Genomic DNA, 23215 nt, shown 5'->3' with positions numbered 1-23215 from the left:
AACCTCCAAGATAAAATCTCATCTTTGATTGCTAGGGTGATATTTACAGTTTTAGTTCAGAGGAAATTAGCAGGTAGTTTTCTAAGTTGATGTAGAAGAGGGCCTGAGAAATGTGGTGCTGTTAGTTTCCCTACAAAATCACTCCTAAATATCCGTTCCCCATTATTTTTTTCTACAAATGGCAGGAGCTCCAAAAATTGACTCAGCTATTTTCTGCCTCTGAGAAGCCCTTCTTTTGTGTACAGGCATCCAGGGCCCCAAAGGCTCTGCTTGCCAGCCAGGGAGAAGAAAGGCTCTCAGGATGGCATTAAGATAATCAACCTCAGTGGCCCAGGAATTGGGTCACAACCTCTCCATATTTCATTTCCTGTCTTTCTCTTTGGAATCTGAGGGAGTCCTTTCCGATTCTCACCTCTCAGGGAAAGTCCCCCAAGTCACCAGAGAGACCTGATTGTTCCAGCACCTTCGTAGACCTGTTTCCATCAACTCGAAAGTTGCACTTCAGAATGAATAGGTTGGACAGGATATCATCTCTAAATGTCTGGGTGTGGAATGCTGGTGAAATGGTTGAATTAAGGCCCTCTGAAAATGTTGTCATCCATAAAAGTGATAAGAAAACTGGCAAAAACTACTGGAATAAACTTTTTCAGAATTCTAGAAATTAAAGTCTCGCAGTAATCCAGGAAGCATCTATTCAGGAAAAGTGACTGAATCTCAGTAAGAGCAGGAAGGTTTGTGGTATTTTAACTTGTTCTTATTCCCATCCCTCCTTCTCTAGTTCCACAGTAGCCTTGAAAACCAGTAGCTACAATCATAGTGAAAACCAGGAGCCTGGCAGCGTCTGGAAGGAGCAGGATGGAGTTGGAGTGTCTTCAAAGCCCTTCTCCCTCCTCCTTTTCCTCCTTCTCTCCTGCTTCTTCCTCCTCTGAGATATGAGAACTACGGTGGAGAGAGGAGGGCCCAGGGGAGTGCATTACTGCTGAAGCTGATTTCAAATGTCAGTTAAGGGAACATGCACCATTGGCTGTTGATGGAGTCTGGGATCATGCAAGATGTATTACATGGGACAGGACTAAATAAAGGTCATTTGCCCCAATTATCCATCGGATCCTGTGGAGAAACTGATGCTGCCTCTTACTGAAGTTTTAAAAATGTAACAAAGTGAATTGGAGCAACACTCTCCAGTTTGGCTCTGCTCAAATTATGTGAAGTTTCATAATAACTTCAGGAAGAAAATACTATAGTCACTGTTTTCACTTTCTGTAATTCTGTAACAGAACACATGCCAACGGTGTTAGTTTACCATGGAGGTACTCATACCTCCTACTGAGTCACTGGCTTAAGCTCAGGTCTTTGTAGAAAGTTTATTCAAATGGGTAAACTAGTATGATCAGTGTTTGGAAAGTGAAGAAAGTTTAGCCTAGAGGGCTGCAGCAAAGAACCAGATGCAGGCTGCCTCATCCTCTCTTTCAACGATAGTGTATTGAATTGATTTATTTGTGTTAAGATGATGATGCAACAGCATCATGTACATACATTATTATATAGTGGTAACTAGTTTCTTTTGAGCTGTTTGAATGTTAACTGGTGACGGATTACTGCGGTGTTTTTTTTTTTTTCAACCCTACTTAAGTGAATCAGTGTGATTCACACATTTGGTAGAGTTTGGGGCACTAGTCAGTTAGCCTCGCTTTTTTTCTGTGGAACTTTAACAGTGGAAGCTGTTAATCACTGAATTCAGCCTTATTGACATCTAGGTGGACATTTGCAACACCAGGGAGTAAGATTTTCAAAGCTGAGGTTTTCTAATGATCTTTGGTTCTTCAGTCTTGTTTGTGGTGGGGGGATTTGGCCTCATCTCAGAAATCTGCAGATTTGCTCTGCAGGGTAGATAGGAACAGCTCTCCATCTAAAAAAGCCTTCTAAGAAACATCCTGTAGAGTGACTGAGGAAGAATGTGTTGATCCCCTTATCTATTTAGCCCTCTATCTTAAGGCTGACCTAAGCCTAGACCACCTCAGTAGTGTTTAGCATAAACAGGAGTTACTTAATAAAGCCAACTTTGGGGCTTAAAAAAGAGACCTGGTTTGATTTCCTATGGCTGGTGGTGAGCACCAGAGGCCATTTCCTCTAGATTGCTTACCTTATCTAGGTGTTCTTGTTGTGGTAAAGCGGCCAATAACTTGGAAGTCCTAGTTCTGTTGCTATTTTAGGGTCAGTAAAGCCATCTCTTCAGGAAAGTGGTTATTAGATAGTATGAGCATCTGCAGGGCGCTCTGGCTCCTGCTTGTAAGCCCAGCACTTTGGGAGGCCAGGAATTCGATACCTGCCCAGGCAACAGAGCAAGACCCTGTCTCTACAACAATTTTTTAAAAAATTAGCCAGACATTGTCTCTTGAGCCAAGGAGTTTGAGGCTGCAGGGAGCCGTGATCATGCTACCGCACTTAAGCCTGGGTGACAAAGTAAGACTCTTATCTCCGAAAAATACATAGTCTCAATATCATGCATTGAAGCTGATTTCAAATCCTGTTTTTTTTAAAAAAAAATAATCATTTACTCACATGGTAATTAAAGAAACCAAATATCCAGTTACAAAAATTGTCAGATTCCATAAAATGTGCATGATGAATAATTGATTAATGTACATGCTAACCCATGGAACAGTCTCTAAAATGTTGTATGTTTAAGATCATCCTAAGTTGAGTTCTTTGAAAATACTTTATATTTTCAGAGGTAAAGAATTACGACATTTCTCAGGGTGCATTTATTTAAATGGGAGGAAATTCTTTTCAAATGATAATTCTAAAATACAGAGCAAAATTTCCTAAGTCAAAAAACATCTCCACTTTCCTGATAAGTGTGATATATAGAATACAGATTTAAAAAGAGAAACTTGCAGTCCAGGCGCCATGGCTCATGCCTGTAATCACAGCACTTGGGGAAGTGGAGACGGGTGGATCACTTGAGGTCGGGAGATCGAGACCAGCCTGGCCAACATGGAGAAACCCCATCTCTACTAAAAATAGAAAATTAGCCGGGCATGGTGGCACATGCATGTAATCCCAGCTACTCAAAAGGCTGAGACAGGAGAATCTCTTGAACCCAGGAGGCACAGGTTGCGGTGAGCTGAGATTGCACCATTGCACTCCAGCCTGGGCAACAAGAGTGAAACTCTATCTCAAAAAAAAAAAAAAAAAAAAAGAGAAACTTGCAACTGTGTTCTGTAAGAGGTGCCTATATGCTGCTGTTTTTGACAAACTAAGGCTTAATTCTCCATGGTGAAATAATTATTCAGGGTGAGAAATGACACCCACCTAGGACTGAAGCAGAAACCCCTGCCAGGATGACAGGATATGAACATTTGATAAGGAACTAGCCAGCACAGACAGCTGTAGGCAGTAGCTTTTTCACATGATCACCCAGCAGATTGTTGATGAGTCAGGTTGATGATGAAAATGACTGTCATGAGTCGCAGTGGGGAGACTTGTGGTTTTGCGTGGTCTCATCTCATCTCTTATTTGCCATGTAGATGTCATGTCTCTGGGCTTCCGTTTTCTTATCTGTATCAAGAAAGGATTGGAATAAATGATACCATAGATCTTCAGCTATCAGTGCTATGATTTTGTTGTTGCTGTTATTGGCCGTGATGGTGGCGTTTTTTGAAAAGGAGTTTTGCTGTTGTTGCCCAGGCTGGAGTGCAATGGCACAATCTCAACTTACCACAACCTTTGTCTCCCGGGTTCAAGTGATTTTTCTGCCTCAGCCTCCCAACTAGCTGAGATTGCAGGCATGCGCCACCATGCCCGGCTAATTTTGTATTTTTAGTGGAGATGGGATTTCTCCATGTTGGTCAGGCTGGTCTTGAACTCCCGCCCTCAGGGGATTCACCTCCCCTCAGCCTCCCAAAGTGCTGAGATTACATGATCGAGCCGCTGCACCCAGCCATGATGGTGGTTTTAAAATTTATAATGTTATTATTTTAAACATACAAGTGCAGATATTACCTTTTAGTACTACTCTGTTTTTATATAAACCAAAAATTGGAGAAAATAATTTTTAAACCAAATGCCATACATCTTAGAAAAAAGTTTAGCTCTATTGTTTTTGAGCATAGAATATAACAAATAAACAGGTTTCTCATTGTTTTTATTGACATCTTATTTATATATTGTGTGTTTTCTAAAGTCCTTAAATGTTAATAAGTATGTTTGTGATACGTCATGTTAAATATATTTTAAGTGTTGATCCAGACAAATATATTTGAGATTAACTATCTATTGCAATAAATAGAAGCCCTTTGTGTTATGTTTGGTAAGTAGAATATTATTCTAATTAGGTTTGTTGCTTTCTGCACTCCAGAAAATAATGACAGGGACAGTTTGGCTTCTTAGAAAGAGACTTATTACAATATAGATCAAGAACTGGACCAATTAATAAAAAGAAAGAATGTGCTACTTCACTTTACACATGTTAGGAAACACAATTAAATGTGTAAGGTTGGTTTACTTGCTGGAATAATGAAAATGTATTACTCTTTGGAAGTGATGCAGAAATATGGCACTGTAGAGAATAACCTCTCCTATTTTCCTTAGAGCCTGGTTTTCATTAGTCAGTATATCTTCTGCAATCATTGCTGCATATGAATATAATTTAGCAAAAGGCAGTTGATTCTATTGAAATTACTCTTCTTTTTTAAACTTAATCTTAGATTACTTTGATTTACATTAGAAGCTGTTTCAACTAAAAATGAAAACTCTTTCTAATAAGCAGTCATGTACTTAACAAGTGATTCCATTAAAAAAATACAAGACTAAGGTTAAGATAAGTTAAGAAAGATTGAGGAAGGGGGAGAACTTCAAATGTAGATTAAGAAGATGATATATGCTTGGATTACATTGGCTGTGTGGTTATTTTTTAAAGTGGTACCAGTCTCTGAGACCTCCAAGAAGTGTGTTAACAAGCATACCCAGGCTGGGTTTATGGCAGAGTGACACATTATAAAGGTGTATTTTAGAGGTTGAAATCAATCTTACTGTTGCCAGTTGGTGGTAGTTTAACCTACAATCCTTATTTTGGTACAGGTAAAGAATAGTGTCCGTTAAATGCATGATCTTATGCTAAGAAAGTAACCTATTGTTTTTATAGAAGTTTCCCTTTTTATTGTAGATACAATACTTTGCCAAGCAGAAGAACTCTGAAAAATTCAAGATTAGTGAGTAAGAAAGATGACGTACATGTCTGTATCATGTGTTTACGTGCCATCATGAATTATCAGGTATGTTGGAGCTCTGGTTCTTTAAAAAAAAAAAAAAAAACAGAACCTGAAATTAATCAGACTCTGAAATCAATATTAGGTGCAATGCGCACTACTTGGGTGATGGGTACAATAAAAGCCCAGACTTCATCATCCTACAATTTATCCGTGTAACCAAAAGCTACTTGTACCCCAAAAACTATTGAAATTTTTTTATAAAAGAAGAAAAACCAAACAAAACAGACTCAGATTTTGTTCTCTGGTTTCTTTGTATTATTTCTATTTGAAGTAAATGCCAGGATTTAATGAGATTGTACTCAAAAAGAAAGGCCTGGGTCATTCTAATGCTCAAGACGTAATTAATTGCCCTCATGTTTTAAAAATATATATAATTTGCTATGTTTATCACTGCAGGTGTTTTCCTCCTGTAGTGATAAACTTACCTAGGTTGCTTGGTGAATGCTTGTGACCATTAAAGACTGAGTAAGCTGCAGGTTTCGGATAATAATGAAACAACTCTAGCACACCAGGAATGAATAGACACAGTGGTTCTCAAAGGGTTATAAGAGAGCAGGCAAGAAGTTGCAATTATTGGCATTTTGACTCTGTGGTTCCTAATCTTTATAAGAAGCACCTGGGAGATTGTTGAAACTGCAGATTCCTCCTTCGGGTAATTGCAATGCAGGTTGACCCCACTGTAAAAAAAAAAAAAAAAAAAAAAAAAAAAAAAAAAAAAAAAAAAAAACCACTTGAAGTTACAGTGCAGCATGTGTGCTGGGTTAATCTTAACAACAAAGTGGAAGTTAGAGCCTTCAGTATCTAGTGTGAACTGGCAGGGTCATCAGTATAATTAGGTAAGCAAACTAGGGGTGCAGGGGTCCCACTTAGAAAAGCAGAATTCAAATATAGAAACAGGATTTAATTTCCATTAATATGGTTGCTGCATTGAGTCCAAGTAGAAATGGGAAATATATACACAGGTGGCAGGTTGGTATTAGAGTTCAAACCAACGTAAAGGGTGCTGTGTTGCATTTAAGAAGGGAAACGTGCATTTATTCTTTGAGTATTTTTTGAGCTTTGCCAGACAGCCCCTGTTCCACATAGGCACTGAGAATACAGCATTGAATAAATTTGTAGCCCAGGGAACTTACTTTCCAGGGAAACAGGTGACAAATAAATAAACTGGTAAAATGTATATGTTCCAGATAATAATGATGAAATGAAAGCTAATGCTTACATGGTACACTTTGCAGGTCTAGTGCTTTTAAACCTCTTAAGTCATGTAAATAGTCCTGTGAGATCAGTAATATTACTCTCCCCATTTTACTGATAAGGAAGCTGGGACACAGAGAAATTTGGTAATATGCCTGAAATCACATAATTTTTAAGTAGTGGAGTCAAGATTTGGACCCAGGAGGGCTTGAACCCAGAGAATCATTACTAAGTACTGTACAAAAAATAGGAAATAGGAACTGCTGAAAATGTGTGTGAGTTTTAAATAGGCCAGCAAGGGAAGGGTCACTGAGAGGGTAACATCTAGTAACAACTTGAGTGAGGGAACAAAGGCAGGAATATTAGGGGAAGAAGATTCTAGGCAGAGAGAAGGGCAAGTGCAGAGACCCTGAGACAAGAATGTCTGGTTTGCCCAAGGCACAGAAAGTCGGCTTGGCTGGATCGGAATTAGTAAGAGGGAGAAGAGTAGAAGGTGAAGTCAGATGTCACAGGGAGTTTGATTATGTAGAGCTCTATAGGCCGGTGAGAGGACCCTGACTCCACTTGATGAGTGGAAAGCTGTTGAATGGTTTAAGGACATAATCTGACACTTGCATTTAACACGACCACTCTGGCTTCTGTGTTTAGGTTTGACCTTGGCCAGGCAAAGGCAAGACAGGGTAGACCATTTAGGAGGCTGTGGGCAGTAATTTAGGTGAGCTTTGATGGTCATATGGACCAGGATCATAGGAGTGGGGATGATAAGAGGTGGTCAGATTGTGGTTTTATTTTGATGCTAATGGCAACAGCATTGGGTATGAGGGAGAAGGTGAGGAGTAGAGGGTGGCGTCAGGGCTTTTGTCTTGGGCACCTGTAAGGTGGAGTTGCTGTCTACAAAGATGGGAAGACTAGAAGAGAGATGAATTTGAGGGAGATCATTAGGAATTCTGTTTTGGGGATTTAACTTTGAGATACCCCTTAGATATTCAAATAGTGATCTTAGGAGGGTGGTTGGATATGCCAGACTGGATTTCAATGTAGTGGTCTGGGCTAGAGATAGACATTTGAGAGTAATTAGCATATAAATGGCATAGGAAGCCAGGAGGGTGAATGAGATCAGTAGGAGTAGTCCGAGAAGTAAAGAAGTCCAAAATATGAACCCTAGCGCTCTCCGTTTAAATGTCAGAGAGATGAAGAAAAGTTGACTAGAGAGCCTGAAAAGTAACCAAGGAGGAAGGAGCCAAGTGGAGGACGTGTTTCAAGGAGAGGCAAGAGGGGAGTATTCAGGTCTGTTTCTTGCTGCTGATAAATAAGATGTGGAGTGAGGATCGGCCGTTGGCTTCAGCAAAGTGCAGATCATTGGTGATCTTGGCAGGAACAGTTCGTTGGGGTAGTGGGGGTGAAATGCTTGATTGGAGTAGTTTTAAGAGTAAACAGGAAATGAGGATATACACCAAGTGACTGGAGGAGTTTGCTATAAAGGATAGCAGAGAAATGAGAGGCAGTAGCTGAACACAGGTTGTGGTATCAACAGAGATTTTTATTGTTACTTAAGAGAATTTGCATCATGTTTTTATGCTACTGGCAATGATTCCAAAGAGAGGAAAATATAATGGGGGATGGAGGAATTCCTGGAGCATACGATGTTCCTGAGCGGATGAGAGGGAATGGGATGGAAGGAAGGACTCATGGGAGGGGTTGGCCTTAGTTTGGAGCACACAAGAGTTCCTCTTTAATAGGAGATGAGGAGGTAAGCCACAGATCTGTGTGGGTAGATTGATGTGGTATGGGAGCTTCTGGAAGTTTTTTCTGATCACTTGTATTTTTTTAGTATAAAAGGAAATAAGATCATGAGCTGAGAGTGAGTTTTGAGGAGAAAGAATGTAGTTGACCCTTGAACTTTGGTGGGTTATGAGGGTCACTGACCCCTGGTGTAGTCAAAAATCTGTATGTAACTGGAGGCGTCACCAATAGCATAAGTAGTCTATTAACACATATTTTGTATGTTGCATCTGTCCTATACTGTGGAGTCACCCTGGAAGCTTAAAAAACCCAAGCGTGAGGTCCTTGTAATTGAGATTTGGAGTAAATGTTTTGTTTAGTCTTTCAGGTGAGTTTAAGGAACAGCCAAGGTTGAGAATCACTGAGCTAGAACCTTTTTATCATTTTAATAAAGAGAAACATGTAGTTCATTCCTAAAGAGTGGGAAGATGATCTTTTGATAATAGCATCGTTGCTGATTTTTTTTTTTTTTTTTTTGAGAGATAGGGGTCTGGTTGCCCTGGGCTCAAGCTATACCCCCACCTCAGCCTTCTGAGTGGGTGGGACTGGAGGTGCAAACCACTGCATGGGGCATTCTTGAAATTTTTATTAAAGAAATATGCTCTGACAGTGATGACGTAGAGATATAAGTGCATTTATGATGGCATAAGTTTCATTAAGTAGATACTTCGGGTTTTTGGTTTTAAATCAATTTTGACAGTTCCCTAACTTGTCTCCCAATGCTTTGTGTTTCTTTTTTTCCCTGTTAATTTTAGTATGGTTTCAACATGGTCATGTCTCATCCACACGCTGTCAATGAGATTGCACTAAGCTTGAACAACAAGAATCCCAGGTAAGCTTCTTTTGTAGTATGCAACTAAATGTATCCAGGGAAAATGGATAGCTAGTCAACACTTAACCATTCAAGTGTGACTCTGAAATAAGATTGGCTATAAACTCTTTGACTATGTAGAATTTTTCCTTTGAGCCAAGTTACAATCTAACATGGGGCAGAGTTGAGCAACTGGCAACAATTCTAGCGCTTTACTCTCCTCAAGCTTTTGTTCTTGCTGCTAAATTTGGAGAGGATCAGGCTGCCAGGACTAGGGGGCCAGGAGAGTCTTGATAAAAGGTTTACCTCTGTCAGTTATTGCTGAAAGCTAACTAAAACCACCATCCTTCATCTACACTTTGCTTGGTAACTTTACATATGTAGCTTTAATTACTGAACAAAAATAGAAAAATAATTGTAGTGGCCAGCATGGTGGCTCACACCTATAATCCCAGCACTTCGGGACCCCAAAGCGGGGGATCACTTGAGGTCAGGAGTTTGAGACCAGCCTGACCAACATGGTGAAACCTTGTCTGTACTAAAAATACAAAGAATTAGCCGGGCGTGATGGCGCACGCCTGAAATCTCAGCCACTCGGGAGGCTGAGGTGGGAAAATGGCTTGAATCCAGGAAGTGGAGGTTGCAGTGAGCCGAGATTGCGCCACTGCACTCCAGCCTGGGTGACAGAGCAAGACTGTGTCTCAAAAAAAGAAAAATAATTGCATATGCAGATTTCCTTTCATATTCACCTTCTGTAAAGGCTAGCAGCAGATGTAATTCACATCACAGATTAGTTCTAAAAGCCAGTCTTCATCAATTTTAGTTATTTTAATGTGCTTTCTATTCTGGTGAAGTATTCTGCACTTCAAATGTGCAGTTCCGCTTCATCCAGTACCTCTCTGTAGACAGAATATCTGAAAACTGTTAACCCAAATATCTGATTATAAATTAGCCCTTTCTGATTTGGAAAATGCAATGCAAACTATAAAGTCATCTTTAAATACTGAATATTTTTCTTTCAAACTTCCCCTGATCAGACCTTTTGCAGCTCTGTGATTTCTTCCTTAGTTTACTGGAATCCTAAGTAGTCATGCTGCTGTGTCTCTGCCTTCTACTACAGGGAAGTCACTATGCATTTTTTAAAAGACAATTGACATTGTGGAGTATCAGAACAGTCTTTGTTTAGAGGTTGGTGATGGTTGTTATTCTAGAAAAAAATGAAATACTTAAGTGGTCTTATGATTGAAGAAACAATGCTGTTTCTTTCTTGACATTGTATTTGAAAACTTAGAGTGTATCTCTATGTTCTCTTTCCAAAAATATTTCAGATGGAGTTTTACTTTCTTGAGTCAGAGAGAATATTCTTGTGTTAGTAAAGCTGTAATCCAGCTCCTTCCAGATCTCCAGTATAGGAAGAAGAAAGGACAGAAACTTGTATTTTCATGGGAGATTTATGGATCCACCGCTAAATGAGCACATTTAAAATGCAGAACGTGAATTTCAGTTGATTTTGAACTTTTTTTTTTTTTTTTTTTGGTGAATGCTCTACCACTCTCTCTAAAACCGGAGAATACACTTAACCAGTAGCTTGTTTTTCAGCATATTCTCGTTCCCTCTGCTTTTGTGTACCAGTAAACATTTTTCAGCTATTTGTACTTAGTCACTTGATGGTAGGTCTAAGAGATTATCCTTCTCAGAACTAGTTTTCATTAGTGAATAATTTGTAGTTTTAGGGAATGTGCCTTCCAAATTTGATATCTGAGACAAATCATATTTAGAAGTCAGTAAATGTTTGAAAATGTACTTGATTAAACTGTACCTTAGTAACAGTTTTTAAAAATGTAAGGGCAAACGTTTTATTTTCATGTAACTTGGAAAGAAGGAATAGCTGACTCATCATGCCGTTTTCACTGATTTGTGTTTTTCTTCTTTATTCTTGTTTTGACAGAACAAAAGCCCTTGTCTTAGAACTGTTGGCAGCCGTTTGTCTTGTCAGAGGCGGGCATGAAATCATTCTATCAGCATTTGATAACTTTAAAGAGGTAGGCTATACTACAGCTTTCATAAGACTACTCACGTGTCTTATATTTGGACAACTTTGAACAGAATGATTTACCTTTTCATTTATTCTAGGGCCTAAGGAATATAATAGTTAATTTCTAAGATGTCACTGAGAGGAACGTAATGAATTTAGTCTAAATTTGGTAAATCATTTCCAGGATAAGTTAAAAATAATTGCGGCACTCATTTTTTTTTTAATTTTTATTTTTTTAGAGAACATGGAATAATCCAGTTTGAAAACCGGTTTTGTTATATGTGTGTGGTTTTCATTAGGGTTGGCATTGACACTCGATCATCTACCATGCAAATTTTATGAACTCTTTCATCATAGTTACTTTCTTCAAGATTTTTTTTTTTTTTTTTTTTGAGACAAAGTCTCACCCTGTCTCCCAGGCTGGAGTACAGTGACACAATGTCAGCTCACTGCAACCTCTGCCTCTCAGGTTCAAGCAGTTCTCCTGCCCCAGCCTCCCAAGTGGCTGGGATTACAGGCACATGCCACCATGCCTGGCTAACTTTTTGTATTTTTAGTAGACACAGGGTTTTGCCATGTTGGCCAGGCTGGTCTCGAACTCCTGACCTCGTGATCTGCCCACGTTGGCCTCCTAAAGTGTTGGGATTACGGTGTTAGCCATGGTGCCCAGTCTCAAGTCATATTTTTGCTGGAAGCTGTGAAAAACCTGGCAAATAGTGACACTGATTTTGGGAATGTGTAAACTTAAGTGGTCCTGTCACAGACAAGCAATAATGCAACAGGCGAGCATGGCTGCAAATGGAGACTGACCACAAAAGAAGGAGGGATTACACATAGATAACATGACACCAAGGATCCTGCCCTGAAGTATCAAAACATCATCACCTAGATAGTAGCTGGTTTCCCTTAGGGTAGTGGGCAGTATTGAAGGGCCAAAAAGAGTGCCTGTTTGTTCCCCTGATATATGTCTGACATCAGAGGCTACTTTGAGGTGAGAAATTACAAAGTAGTCCTTGGAGAACACTTGGAACTCAAGGTTACAATAGGACCCTTAGCCAAGTTGGGTGTTATTCTAGCAGTCCCATTTAATTCCAGATGTTTTGAATTGAGACCCAAGCTGGTTTAATATCCAGTTCACAGAGGGACTGTTTTCTCTCATCTTTCCTGAATAGCTCTGTTCTAGAAACCGTGATAATATTTATTGAGAACCTACTATACATCGGGGCTGTATCAGGTACATGCATGGCATCATTTTGTTCTATAAGAACATCTTTGAGAAAAGTATTCACATCCTGAGTTTAGAGAAATTGAAATACATGGTCTACCTATGGTCACAGAGCTAGATAAGTGGCAGAGCCAGGATCAGGACTTGATGCTCCTGATCCTGAACTTCCTTGAAATATGATGAAGTTGTGGCCTTGTTTTGTGTGAATCTCTTGAAGGAAATAAGGGAAATACTGAATGACACAGGACCTCAGAACCATTTCCTCTGCTTCCTACCTCCTTAATTGGGCTTACTACCCAGCTGCCAAATGTTCTAGACACCAGCCCTGTGAAGCTTCAAAGGCCGGGAAGCTTCAAAGATGTGAACAGGGCAGACACTCCTCTTGCTCCTTTATTTGCATTGCCTCCCTACCTCTAGTCCATTCTGTAAGAATTTGATATTATCCATTTTGTAAATGCCAACTGTGCAGAGAACCAAATATTATCTTTTTTTCCCCCTTTCTATTTAGCCCCAGAGATAGTGAAAAAATATCCAGGTTCTAAGAGAATGATAAAGAATAATAGTGATCTTTAAATTCATATTCTGGCTTCCAAGACAAATAGACTTTAGAGACAAGAATGTGTGAACGCTTGTCTGTGAATGTTTTTATATAGCATGTATAAATATATAAATTTTACATTTATAAATAAGTATGTTTGGGTGGATGGATTTAATATGAAGGAGAAACAGTATGTGCTGCTAATATAACTCCCAAACCTTTATCGTTAGGTCATATTTGAAAATATTGCATGCTGAGTCCTTTTCACACTAGAAACATTTACTATATAGTTATCAATGGCCCTTGTTACAATGACTCATAACAAGAATCTGATTATACTGCAGGTCAAATTATATCCTAAAAATACATTCGTATAGAACAAGTGTAAAAGCCAGGAATTCATGAGATGAATGATAAATTTTTTCTCCTAGATAAGATATAGTACCTTTCTTATGCATAGTAGGTCCACAGATACTTGCAGAATTGAGTTTTGTCTCTTTGGTGCCAGACTTATATATGGTTTAGCCATTTAAGGTGTAGTATGTGCTTAATTGAATAAAAAAGTAATGCTAAATCTAATAGCTGGATAGTAGTAATGAGATCTAAATTACTTTTGACATTGAATTTTTAGAGCTTTAACTAAAACTGGCCTCATTTCTGTAGTTAATTAGGATTGATGGTAGGTCTTCGGGTTGTGTTTCTCCGGGGCATGGGCATTTGCATCTGAGACAAGGGGATAGCAGTAGTCTAGGGAAGGTCCTCAAATGCCAGTGGGACCTAAACACCAGCTGGTGTCTAAGTGCTTAACATCCTCATAAGAATCAATTCAAGGATGAGTTAGAAAATAGTGAAAGTATGGAGATTTATTGCAAAGCAAAAAGTACACACTCAAGAAAGGGGAATGTGGGCAGATACGAGCAAGTCACACAGTGTGGTTTGGGGCTGCTGCCTTTATGGATTTCTTTAACCAAGGGTTGGAATATTCATGGAGGTTCCTGGAAGAAGGTGGAGATTTCTTGGAACTATGGTGCTACCCGTTTTTACCCCAAATAAGGATGTTCCTTGAATTGTCATGGCACAGGTGGGTGTGTGATTTAGCATAGAATGAGGTCCTAGGAGAAACCTAGACCAAATCCAGTGCCATGTTGAACCCAGTTGGTCTTAGCCAGCTTGGTCTACACCCTGTTTTTCAGGGTCTTATCAGCCCCTAGTTTCTGCAGCTGTTTCAGCAGTTTCCTTTTGCTTAGTCATTTAAAACTGCTGCCTGGAAATTTTTATTCTGCTGCAACCATCCTGCATTATTCTTGTCTCAAAACCATATAGACAGACCAGGCAAAGGGATTATTATCCTTATAGTCATGGAAATGAAGACAAGGTAACAACATGCTCCCAAGAAACTTAGCTGTTATGGATAGGTCAGAAGAGCCTCAACCTATTTAGCCAATCTTGAAGTGCAAAAGGTGTTTTTCTGTGTTGATCTTGTTTTCTGCAACATGCGATGCCACTCACAGCTCAGAGTCTCTTAAATTTCTGCCTCTTTTTCTCCCATCTTTATGTGAGTGAAGTTTTTTTTTTTTTTTTTTTAACATATCGTAGTAAAGTGAATTTTTTAACCTTTTTAGCCAAAATGTCATTGGAATCTTCTGGTTTTATAAGAATATTCATTATTATATTCTGGCATGCCTGTGCAGATAGGGTTTTGTTCAGTGAATAATGCCTTTTGAGCCACCCATTGGCAGAGAGAGTACCATACCAGGTACCAGGATACTAGGAAGGAGGACCAAAGAAGAGTCTTTGCCTTCAACAAGATTGTTTTTAAAGCTCTTTATCCTTTTTAGTAAGTTGGGATTCCATTCATCTCCCTAAGAAGGATGAAAGGATGATCTTTGTTTTTATTGGCAGGAATGAAGGGTGGAGTAGGGGAGTTCAACATCTATTTTTTTTTTTTTTTTTGCAAATGAAGTAGTATGCTTTAGAGTAGCCAGACCCTTTGGGCTTTGATCACTGTTAGAGCATAGCCAAGTGTACTAACACAATATGGTACCAGATGCTAGAAAGAAATTTAAAAGACCGTGTACCTTAAGTAGTTTACTTAGCAGGATTCTTCCCCCCTCTCCCTCTTGAGCCAACAAATCGATTCTGTCTAATTTGACCACCACCAATTAATTAATTCAGATGTAAATTAAAAGAAGTTATTATTTGGCTGTTGCAAGATTGTTATGTATGATTACATCATTTTCTCATATTTTAATTAATATTTAGAATCCCAAGTTTCGTCTTATATTTTTTTCCCTAAAGAGTCTTGCTACAAATCTTGTAATATCTAAAGTGCATGCTTTATGAAGACAGGGGAGCACATTTAGTTAATGGTATGTGATGGTGGCAAGAATATTAACCCAAAGCTTTGTTTATGATAGGGGTAGGATTGGGGTCTAAGCCTGGTGTCACTGAGAAAACACATAATTGCTTCAATGTTTGTGATGATAAGTGAGTCTTAATTACATGAATTCAGATTATACCGCACATGGTTTGTGACATGCCTGAAAACATGAGTGTATTGAGTAGATGAAGACTAAATCATTAGCAATCAACCATTGTGCTCCTTGAATTCTTTTTTTCTTTAAAGAACAATTGTGTAAGGGGATTAACACATCAGGTTTTGTGTTGAAACATCTCTTAACGAAAATTTATGATCTTGAAATAAGGACCAGGGTGAGAACAAGGAGTCATCTTTTTTTTTTCTTATTGACTAATTTAATAATGGCCACATGGAAGGACATATGACCATCTTCACTAAATTAATTTTTTCTTAGTTGCGTGGCAATGTATATTTTTGCGCCCTGAGACTACCAAACAAAAAAAAAAATACATTTGGAAGTAAAGGCCACCCTTTGGATATTTATATTAGTTCCGGGTCTTCTTTGCAAGAAGCAGAAACTGACTCTAACACATAGAGGAAAGAGTTGATCGAAAAGATGCTGGGAAAAGCACAGACTTGACAAGGATCCTAGAGAACCAGGCTTGGAGAATGGGTAGGCTTTCCTAAAATGTGGCTACACTCTGGCTCTGCCTTTGAAACTGAGCCACCAGAAATACCATTTGGGGTTCTGGCCTTGCTTTTTCTTCTCTTCCAAATGACATGGACCATAGCTAGCAATCTGCTGGCTCATAAAACTAGCCCTACTGGTTAAGGACCTCAACGAGCCCCCACTTCAGATTTCTAAATACTACACTGAATCTCATTTCCCAGGGGAACCTTGAAGTCTTCAACCTAGATCTTGTTCTCAACTCTTTCTTAGTCTTTCTACTTTTTCCATTATATTCTTTGATATATTTGAGAAATTGGCTTACTTTTAAAAAATATCTCCAAAGGTTTGGCAAAAATTCTTCCTTTTTAAGTCAAAGAGGAGAAGCACTGAGGCCCTGTAGACTCTACAGTGGAGCAGCCACTATGACACGAGCAGTAACATCCTCTCAGGGCTTTCAGCCACCAGCTTTCCCAGGCTGCTGGGAGATGCACCTGGAATTCATCAGGATTTCAGATCAATTATAACTGTGTTCTCATCTGCTTCCATAATGACAGCATCTGGCTTTAGCCAAAAAGCCTGAATTTGGTTATTAAAGGTTCAACTCCCTCCCACATTTGACCTTCCAGTACAGAAAGATGGAGCCTTGTGAAATGAGTCACTCAAGGCCACCAGCGCTCTGTACACAGCGCTCTTGGCAGTGGTTGTTCTTTTTTCCGCCTGTTGCTAGAAGGCTTCCTAAGAAAGCTGATGTGTGGTTTAGCTACTGGGCATCTGAAAGGACTCGTGCTACACATTATAAAGTTGATTTAAGAAAGCCTGTCAAGTTTTATTTATAGTGACCAAATTGGGCAGGAAGGAGAGCGAAGATTTTGGTGTGCCTCCAGCATCCCTCTGAGTTTAATCCCATCTAATCTATCCTCTCAAGCATTTGAGGGGAAAGGATTATAAATCTAGCATGAGACCATCCAGATAACTTCCTAAGTGGTAAAGTAAGGGTACTTACTTTTTTCAGTCTCTCATTGAACTATGAGCAATATATTCTCTCAAATCTCAAACTCTGGGAGCCACAGTCCTAAAGCATCTATGTATTTTGCAGTATGAGGCCAGAATTAGATTGATGTAATTCACTAAGACTCTTCTTGGCTGATCCTCCTTCTTAGCATTAGGGAGCAAAGTCCTAGTCTTATGTGGTATTAATGCTGTTGAGTAACTTTTTTTGTCTGTTTATCAACTGTTGTAATTATTTCCCGTGGATACGGAAGTACCCCAAACTTAATTAGGCTCCTGGCTTCTCTGGGTCAGGAAGTCAGGCTGGCATGGCAGGGATTGTCTCTTCTTTGTTGTGTCTGGGGCCTCATCAGAGAAGAACTGATTGACCAGTGATGGCAGTCCATCTGGAGGCTTCTTCACTCACGTATCTAGTTTTTGAGCTATGATACCTCTCAAGGGCTGGGCCCAGCTGGAACTATCAACCAGAGAGCCTCCATGTAGAACTCCACGTGGCTTGGGCTTCTCACAGAGTATCATCTGGCTTCTGAGAGAGAGTGCCGAAGGAAGGAGCATCGGAATAGCCACCATTCCAAGGGGCAGAGGCTGCTGTGTGTCTTCTGAGCTGGTATTAGAAGCCGTATGGTGTCACTTCTGCCATATTATCTGGGTTACTAGTGAGGCCCTGAGCCCAGCTCGGATGCAGGGGGAAGGAAATGGCTTATCTTCTTGATGATTGGAGTGTTGGGTCACTGTGCAGAACATGTGGGGTGGGAGAGATGGCTGTGGCCTCATACCGTCACAGTGTATGTGACGTCACAGTAAGTCTCATACCTCAGTAACTGTATGAGATTTACCAAAATGTTTATTGTTATTCCTCTTTCATTTCCTCCCTCTTCTTTACTCAGTCCATACTTGGTTTTTCCTTTTGACTGAAAACTTTATAAACTTTTTGACTGGAGATAAAAAGGATAGTTAGTAATTTTTTCACATGAATCTACTATGGGCAAATGATACTGTGAGAGCCTTTCCTAGAGAAAGGAGCCACTTTCATAGAATGTCCAAGCTTATTTTCTGGTAATGAACTAGTTATTTCTTTACCATCAGTGTCTTTAACATCTGGTCAAGGGAGCGAAGGCTGGCATCTTCCTGATCGTTAAGGGGTGAGTTATTCTAACTTACTGGAAAAAATGTGAATGCCCTCTGTGTGTCAGAAACATTGATAAATAGTGGAATAAGAAAATGAATCAGACAGATGCCCTACCTTTAAAAGGGAGCTTCCCAGGCTAGTTGAGGAAGCAGATAAGTACTTGAACAGTTATAATACCAGTCATTATGAAGGTAATTGCAGGAAGCTCTACAAAGAGGAGGAACAGCTGACCGAGACAAAGTAGGGGGAGGAGGCAGATGGGGAAAGAGCTCTCAGGGAGGCTCCCTGTAGGAGACAGTGCCTCAGCAGAGTTTAGGGTGAGCAAGGTTAACCAGGTGTATTCCTTTCCCATTGCTGCTGCAACAAATGACTACAAACTTTGTGGCTTAAAAGGATACCAGTTTATCATTCTACAGTTCTGTAGATCAGAAGAATAAAATGAGTCTATAGGGCGGGACCTCTGAAAGCTCCAGGAGAGAATTCATTTCCTTGGCCTTAGCAGCTTCTAGAGACCACTTCGATTCTTTGGCTTCTGGCCCCTTCCTCCAGATTTAAAGCCAACCACATAACATCTTCTCTGTCTCTCTGCTTCTATTGCCACATTGCCTTTTCTCTCTGACTTCTCTGGCCTTCATCCTTTAAGGACCCTTTTGATGACATTGGTCCCATCCATAATAATCTAAGACAATCTCTCCGCTTGAAGTTTCTTAATTTGATCATACCTTTGCAGATACCATCATATGTTTGTAGATATGATCAAATTACGGAACTTCAGGTGGGGAGATTATCTTTTTGCTGTGTAAGGTAACATAGTCAAGGGTATCAGGAATTAGCACGTGGACATCCTGGCCGTTAGGAGGAATGCATCATTCAGCCTGTCACACCAGATAAAAAGAGTGAGGGTGTCATTTTTTACCAAGAAGGTAGTATAAAGAAAAATTGGTAGAAGAGAAAAATTGGGATAGGAAATCAAAGGCAGATCAGAAAAGGCCCCCTTGCTTATCCCAGGCTCTTCATAGTGCCACATGACCTAAAAGGAGCAAGTATGCTCCCCAATCGACTGTTTAGATTTTAACTCTGTTAAAAAAAAAATTTGCTTGTATGTTTTGCCCTGAAAGTCAATTAACAGTGGGCTCAGCATGCAGTTGCTTTGATAGAGCAGGGTGTGTTTGGGGTCTGAGATTTGTTTCAGAAATCTTACCATTCATATTTCTCATTCCTTGGGCCCCTTTTTTCCACCGAGAGTCATCTGCTTCATCAGCTGCTGTATTCATTCACTTATCACATCTTCAGGAGTGCCCTTTTTTGGTGGTCCTGGGGGAGCTTTAAAAATAAAAAGGAAGTACAGGGGGATAATGGTGCTCAGAGCCAGGCCAGATTGTCACATTATCTGTTGTACAAATGTAGAGATGCTTTGCTTCACAACCTGACTTTAATTAGATCCCTTCTGCACCACATAAGCCGAGTGCAATTTTATACAAATAGGGAGCCTCATCCTCTATTTTAAATATAGTAGCCACTGAAAAAAATAAAACAAAAAAGGTGTTAGGGTGTTGCTGCCATGTTATTTTTATTCATATAAAAATACTGCTTCTATAATGCATGTCCTTTGCCAACTATAAAAGCTGGCATATGTGCCCTTATTTCATATTCTTGGAAGATATCAAGGAGAACCCCAAGAGAAAGCAGTGAGAGCTGGATATTATTTTAAGACCCTGCAGAACCTGAGACAGAGACTGGTACTGTTCCCTAAATATGAGCTTTCACTTGGGAAGTATTTCTTTGACATTTCGATGTTGTCTGGTTTAAGGTGCAGAGGAACGGTATGAAGCACTCTGCTGTGAGCTGATCAGAAAATCAGAGTCAAAACTATTACAGCTTTGGCAATATCATCACCAACTCTAAAAAGCATTCGAATGAAGTTTTCAGTATCCGGGCAGGATTTGGTTGCCATTCTGACATTTATTTCATGAAAGGCCTATTTTAGGATCCTGTTGGTTTGCTCTTCCTGTGTGAAGAGCTGCTTCCCTGCTCTTTTACTCCCTCACTCCACCCTGACTTTTGCATACTCAGGATACTTAAAAAAAGAAAAAGTACTCAATATGTCTTCTAGCTGCATTTTTTTTTTTTTTTTTTTTTGAGACAGGGTCTTGCTCTTTCATCCAGGCTGGAGTTCAGTGGTGCCATCGCACTCCCTGCAGCCTGGACATCCTAGGCTCAGATGATCTTCCCACCTCAGCCTCCTGCATAGCTGGGACTACAGGTGTGCACCCCCACACCTTGTTTTTTTTGTTTGTTTGTTTTTAAATTTCTTGTGGAGACAAGATGTTGCTGTGTTGCCCAGGCTCATTTCAAACTCCTGGCCTTAAGCAGTCCTCCTACATTGACCTCTCAAAGTGCTAGGATTGCAGGTATGAGCCACACTGTGTCTGGCCTGCTACCTGCTTTTTAAATTAGTTTTATATTAAGTAAAAATAAAAATTGCTGCTTTTATATGTCAAGGGATTCTGGATTATAGCTTATTTTAGCAGTCATTAGTCCAGGGCTAAGCCCTAGACACAGGGTTATAGTAACCATCTTATTAAATAAGCATGTAGGTTCAACTATGGCTATTCAAAGTTGTTAAGTGCTAGATATGTTAACTAGGAAGAAGGATAAGATAAATCATATATAAATAATATCTATGTGTATCTGTGTGCATGCATGTCTGTACATTTGTGTATTTATATTAAATATATGTGTGTATATAATAGGAGTAACTTGTAAAGATCTATGTATGCATAGTAATAAGCCCTAAAAGGAAGCAAATGACAGGATTTGGAATGGCACTGGGGCAACTCTGTGCGTGTGTTTTTATTTCTGTTGCTTGGCCCATTGGGGAAGTAATAATTCCTCACGTGGCTAGACTGTCCCTTGTGTGCAGAGTTAGATCTTCCCTCTGGTAACATTTTATATGGCTGGTTTTGTCTTTTCTAAAGATGCTCAGTTGCCTTTTCTGTAACATCTCTCTAAGCTACCATCTTTTCTTCAAAACTGTGAAACAGGATCAGAACTCTTTGGAATTTCCAGGAGACTGTTGAACAAATATCCTTTTTACAATGACCCCATTTCAGGGTAAGGGGAGTGTGTTAGAAAATAAAAGGCATCAGGCCAGGCATGATGGTTCATACCAGTAATCCCAGCACCCTGGGACACCAAGGTACAAGGAATGCTGTAACCTGGGAGTTCAAGACTAGCATGAGCAACATGGTAAGACCCTGTCTCTACAGAAAATACAAAAATTAGCCAGGGAAGGTGGTGCATGCATGGAGGACCTCCAGGTACTCAGGAGGCTGAAGTCGGAGGATTGCTTGGGTCCAGGGGGTCAAGACTGCAGTGAGCTGTGATCACACCGCTGCACTCCAGCCTGGGTGACAGAGCGAGAAACTGCCTGTAAAGAAAAGATAAGGCATGGTCTCTGTGCCACAGAAGATTTTATTGCCTTGACAAAGGTAGAACTAACTTTAGTAGGTATTTTGTTGAGGACCAAATGTATACTAAGGGCAACACTAAGAGGACAGTAATTTTAAACTTTAAGAAAATTATGCATATATTTATATTTGTATGCTTAATTATAGTTTATACCAAAATGTTAGGTGTTACTGACAATAAATGTGCTTATTGAGCTTGACTCCCTATGTGAGTCAAGTTCAAATTTCATTTGAATTGTAAACTCTCGTAAAACACAAGCATGTTTTTTAGTTTATATGGGGTGTCTTATCAATAAGGGCTTTTTTTGTTGGTTTCTTTCAAACTAGCAGTTCTCTTCAAAAGAAAGCATGAACAGAGTTCATGAATGAATTCCATTTTCTTCTTTATTGTAAACATTAGTATATTTATGTCATGCACATAAAAAGGCATATAAGTATGTAGAAATAGGCTACCGTTAATTTTTTATTTAATAAAAATTTATGGTTTGTTTATTGTTTCCTTAGTGCCAGTAGGCTAGTATATATTATTTTGTTAATTCTCAGATACGCTGTCTGAGGTAGGGACACAGAGGGAGAGCTCAGAGCAAATGGGCTACCGATGTCTCTAGGAAATGATAACTCTGGGATTTTTACACAGATCCATTTAACTCAAAGTTTATATACAGCCTTACATAACATGCCTTGCATTCCAGGCACTTTCTACACAGGTTCATATATTGTCCTCAATTTTCCACCAAAAAGCAAACCTAATGGGAATGGTTGGAGATTGGATAGATTATTGGAGTGTTTAAAATTGCTGGTAAAATTCAGAACAGACCATGCCGTTTGTACAGGGCCCAGTGGGAGAAGAGGGTAGGTCCTGAGCAGGGTGATGAGGAAGGGAAGAGACCCGATTTGATGGAGAGAGTTCTGGGAGCAGAGAGATTGGCATGAAATCTGTCTTAAAGGCAGCATAAGTCAGAATATATTTGTTGCTTGGCCAGGAAAAATGACCGGGGCCCATGTTACAGAACAAAACGTGACGAGAGGCAGGCATGAATGAGGTTCTGAGGAAACCGTGGTGGAGAGATTGGAAACCTGTGATCAAAAACAAAAACAGAAACAAAACAACTCAACTAGAAGATACAATTAGGAGGGAAAAAAGAGGGAAGAAATTAACAATTACATGATACCTGACAGTTTAGAAAATGCTTTAGGTATATTGCATTTGATTCTGTGAAAATCTGCAAAAAACCTTTTATGCAATTTGGATAAATCTTAAGGAGTATTGTGTAGCTCTGTATAACATACAGCAGAGGGGAAAGTTGCTGCTGTCTGGAAGACAGGTGGTTTGGTTATCAAATGACTGAGCCCTGAACCCAGTTTGTGGCCATGGCAATGAATATGCAGCCCAAAAATGACAGAAAAGGCAAAAAGAGGGTGATCACTGAATATGAGAATGGACACAGAGGAGAATAAGAATCTCTTTAAATAGGCCGGGGGCGGTGGCTCACACCTGTAATCCCAGCACTTTGGGAGGCCGAGGCGGGTGGATCACGAGGTGGAGAGATCGAGACCATCCTGGCCAACACAGTGACACCTCGTCTTTACTAAAAATACAAAAATTAGCTGGACGTGGTGGCGTGCGCCTGCAATCCCAGCTACTTGGGAGGCTGAGAGAGGAGAATCGCTTCAACCCAGGAGGCGGAGGTTGTGGTGAGCCGAGAATGCACCATTGCATT

At 39.8% G+C, this 23215-nt stretch overlaps 1 protein-coding gene across 1 annotated transcript in view; it reads left to right on the top strand.

Annotated features, from left to right (window-relative positions):
- Positions 1–23215, top strand: part of FMNL2 (formin like 2) — a 319858-nt gene that overhangs the window by 240231 nt on the left and 56412 nt on the right. The window contains exons 7-9 of the mRNA XM_037736626.1: positions 5168–5276; positions 9005–9081; positions 11009–11102. Coding sequence (XP_037592554.1) covers positions 5168–5276; positions 9005–9081; positions 11009–11102 — 280 coding nt within the window. The remainder of the gene's footprint in view (positions 1–5167; positions 5277–9004; positions 9082–11008; positions 11103–23215) is intronic.

The sequence above is a fragment of the Cebus imitator genome, unplaced genomic scaffold (assembly GCF_001604975.1).
Source record: "Cebus imitator isolate Cc_AM_T3 unplaced genomic scaffold, Cebus_imitator-1.0 Scaffold27, whole genome shotgun sequence".
Taxonomy (NCBI): Eukaryota; Metazoa; Chordata; class Mammalia; order Primates; family Cebidae; genus Cebus; species Cebus imitator.
The sequence above is the reverse complement of the archived record's forward strand: the minus strand, read 5'-3'. Positions and strand labels throughout refer to the sequence as shown.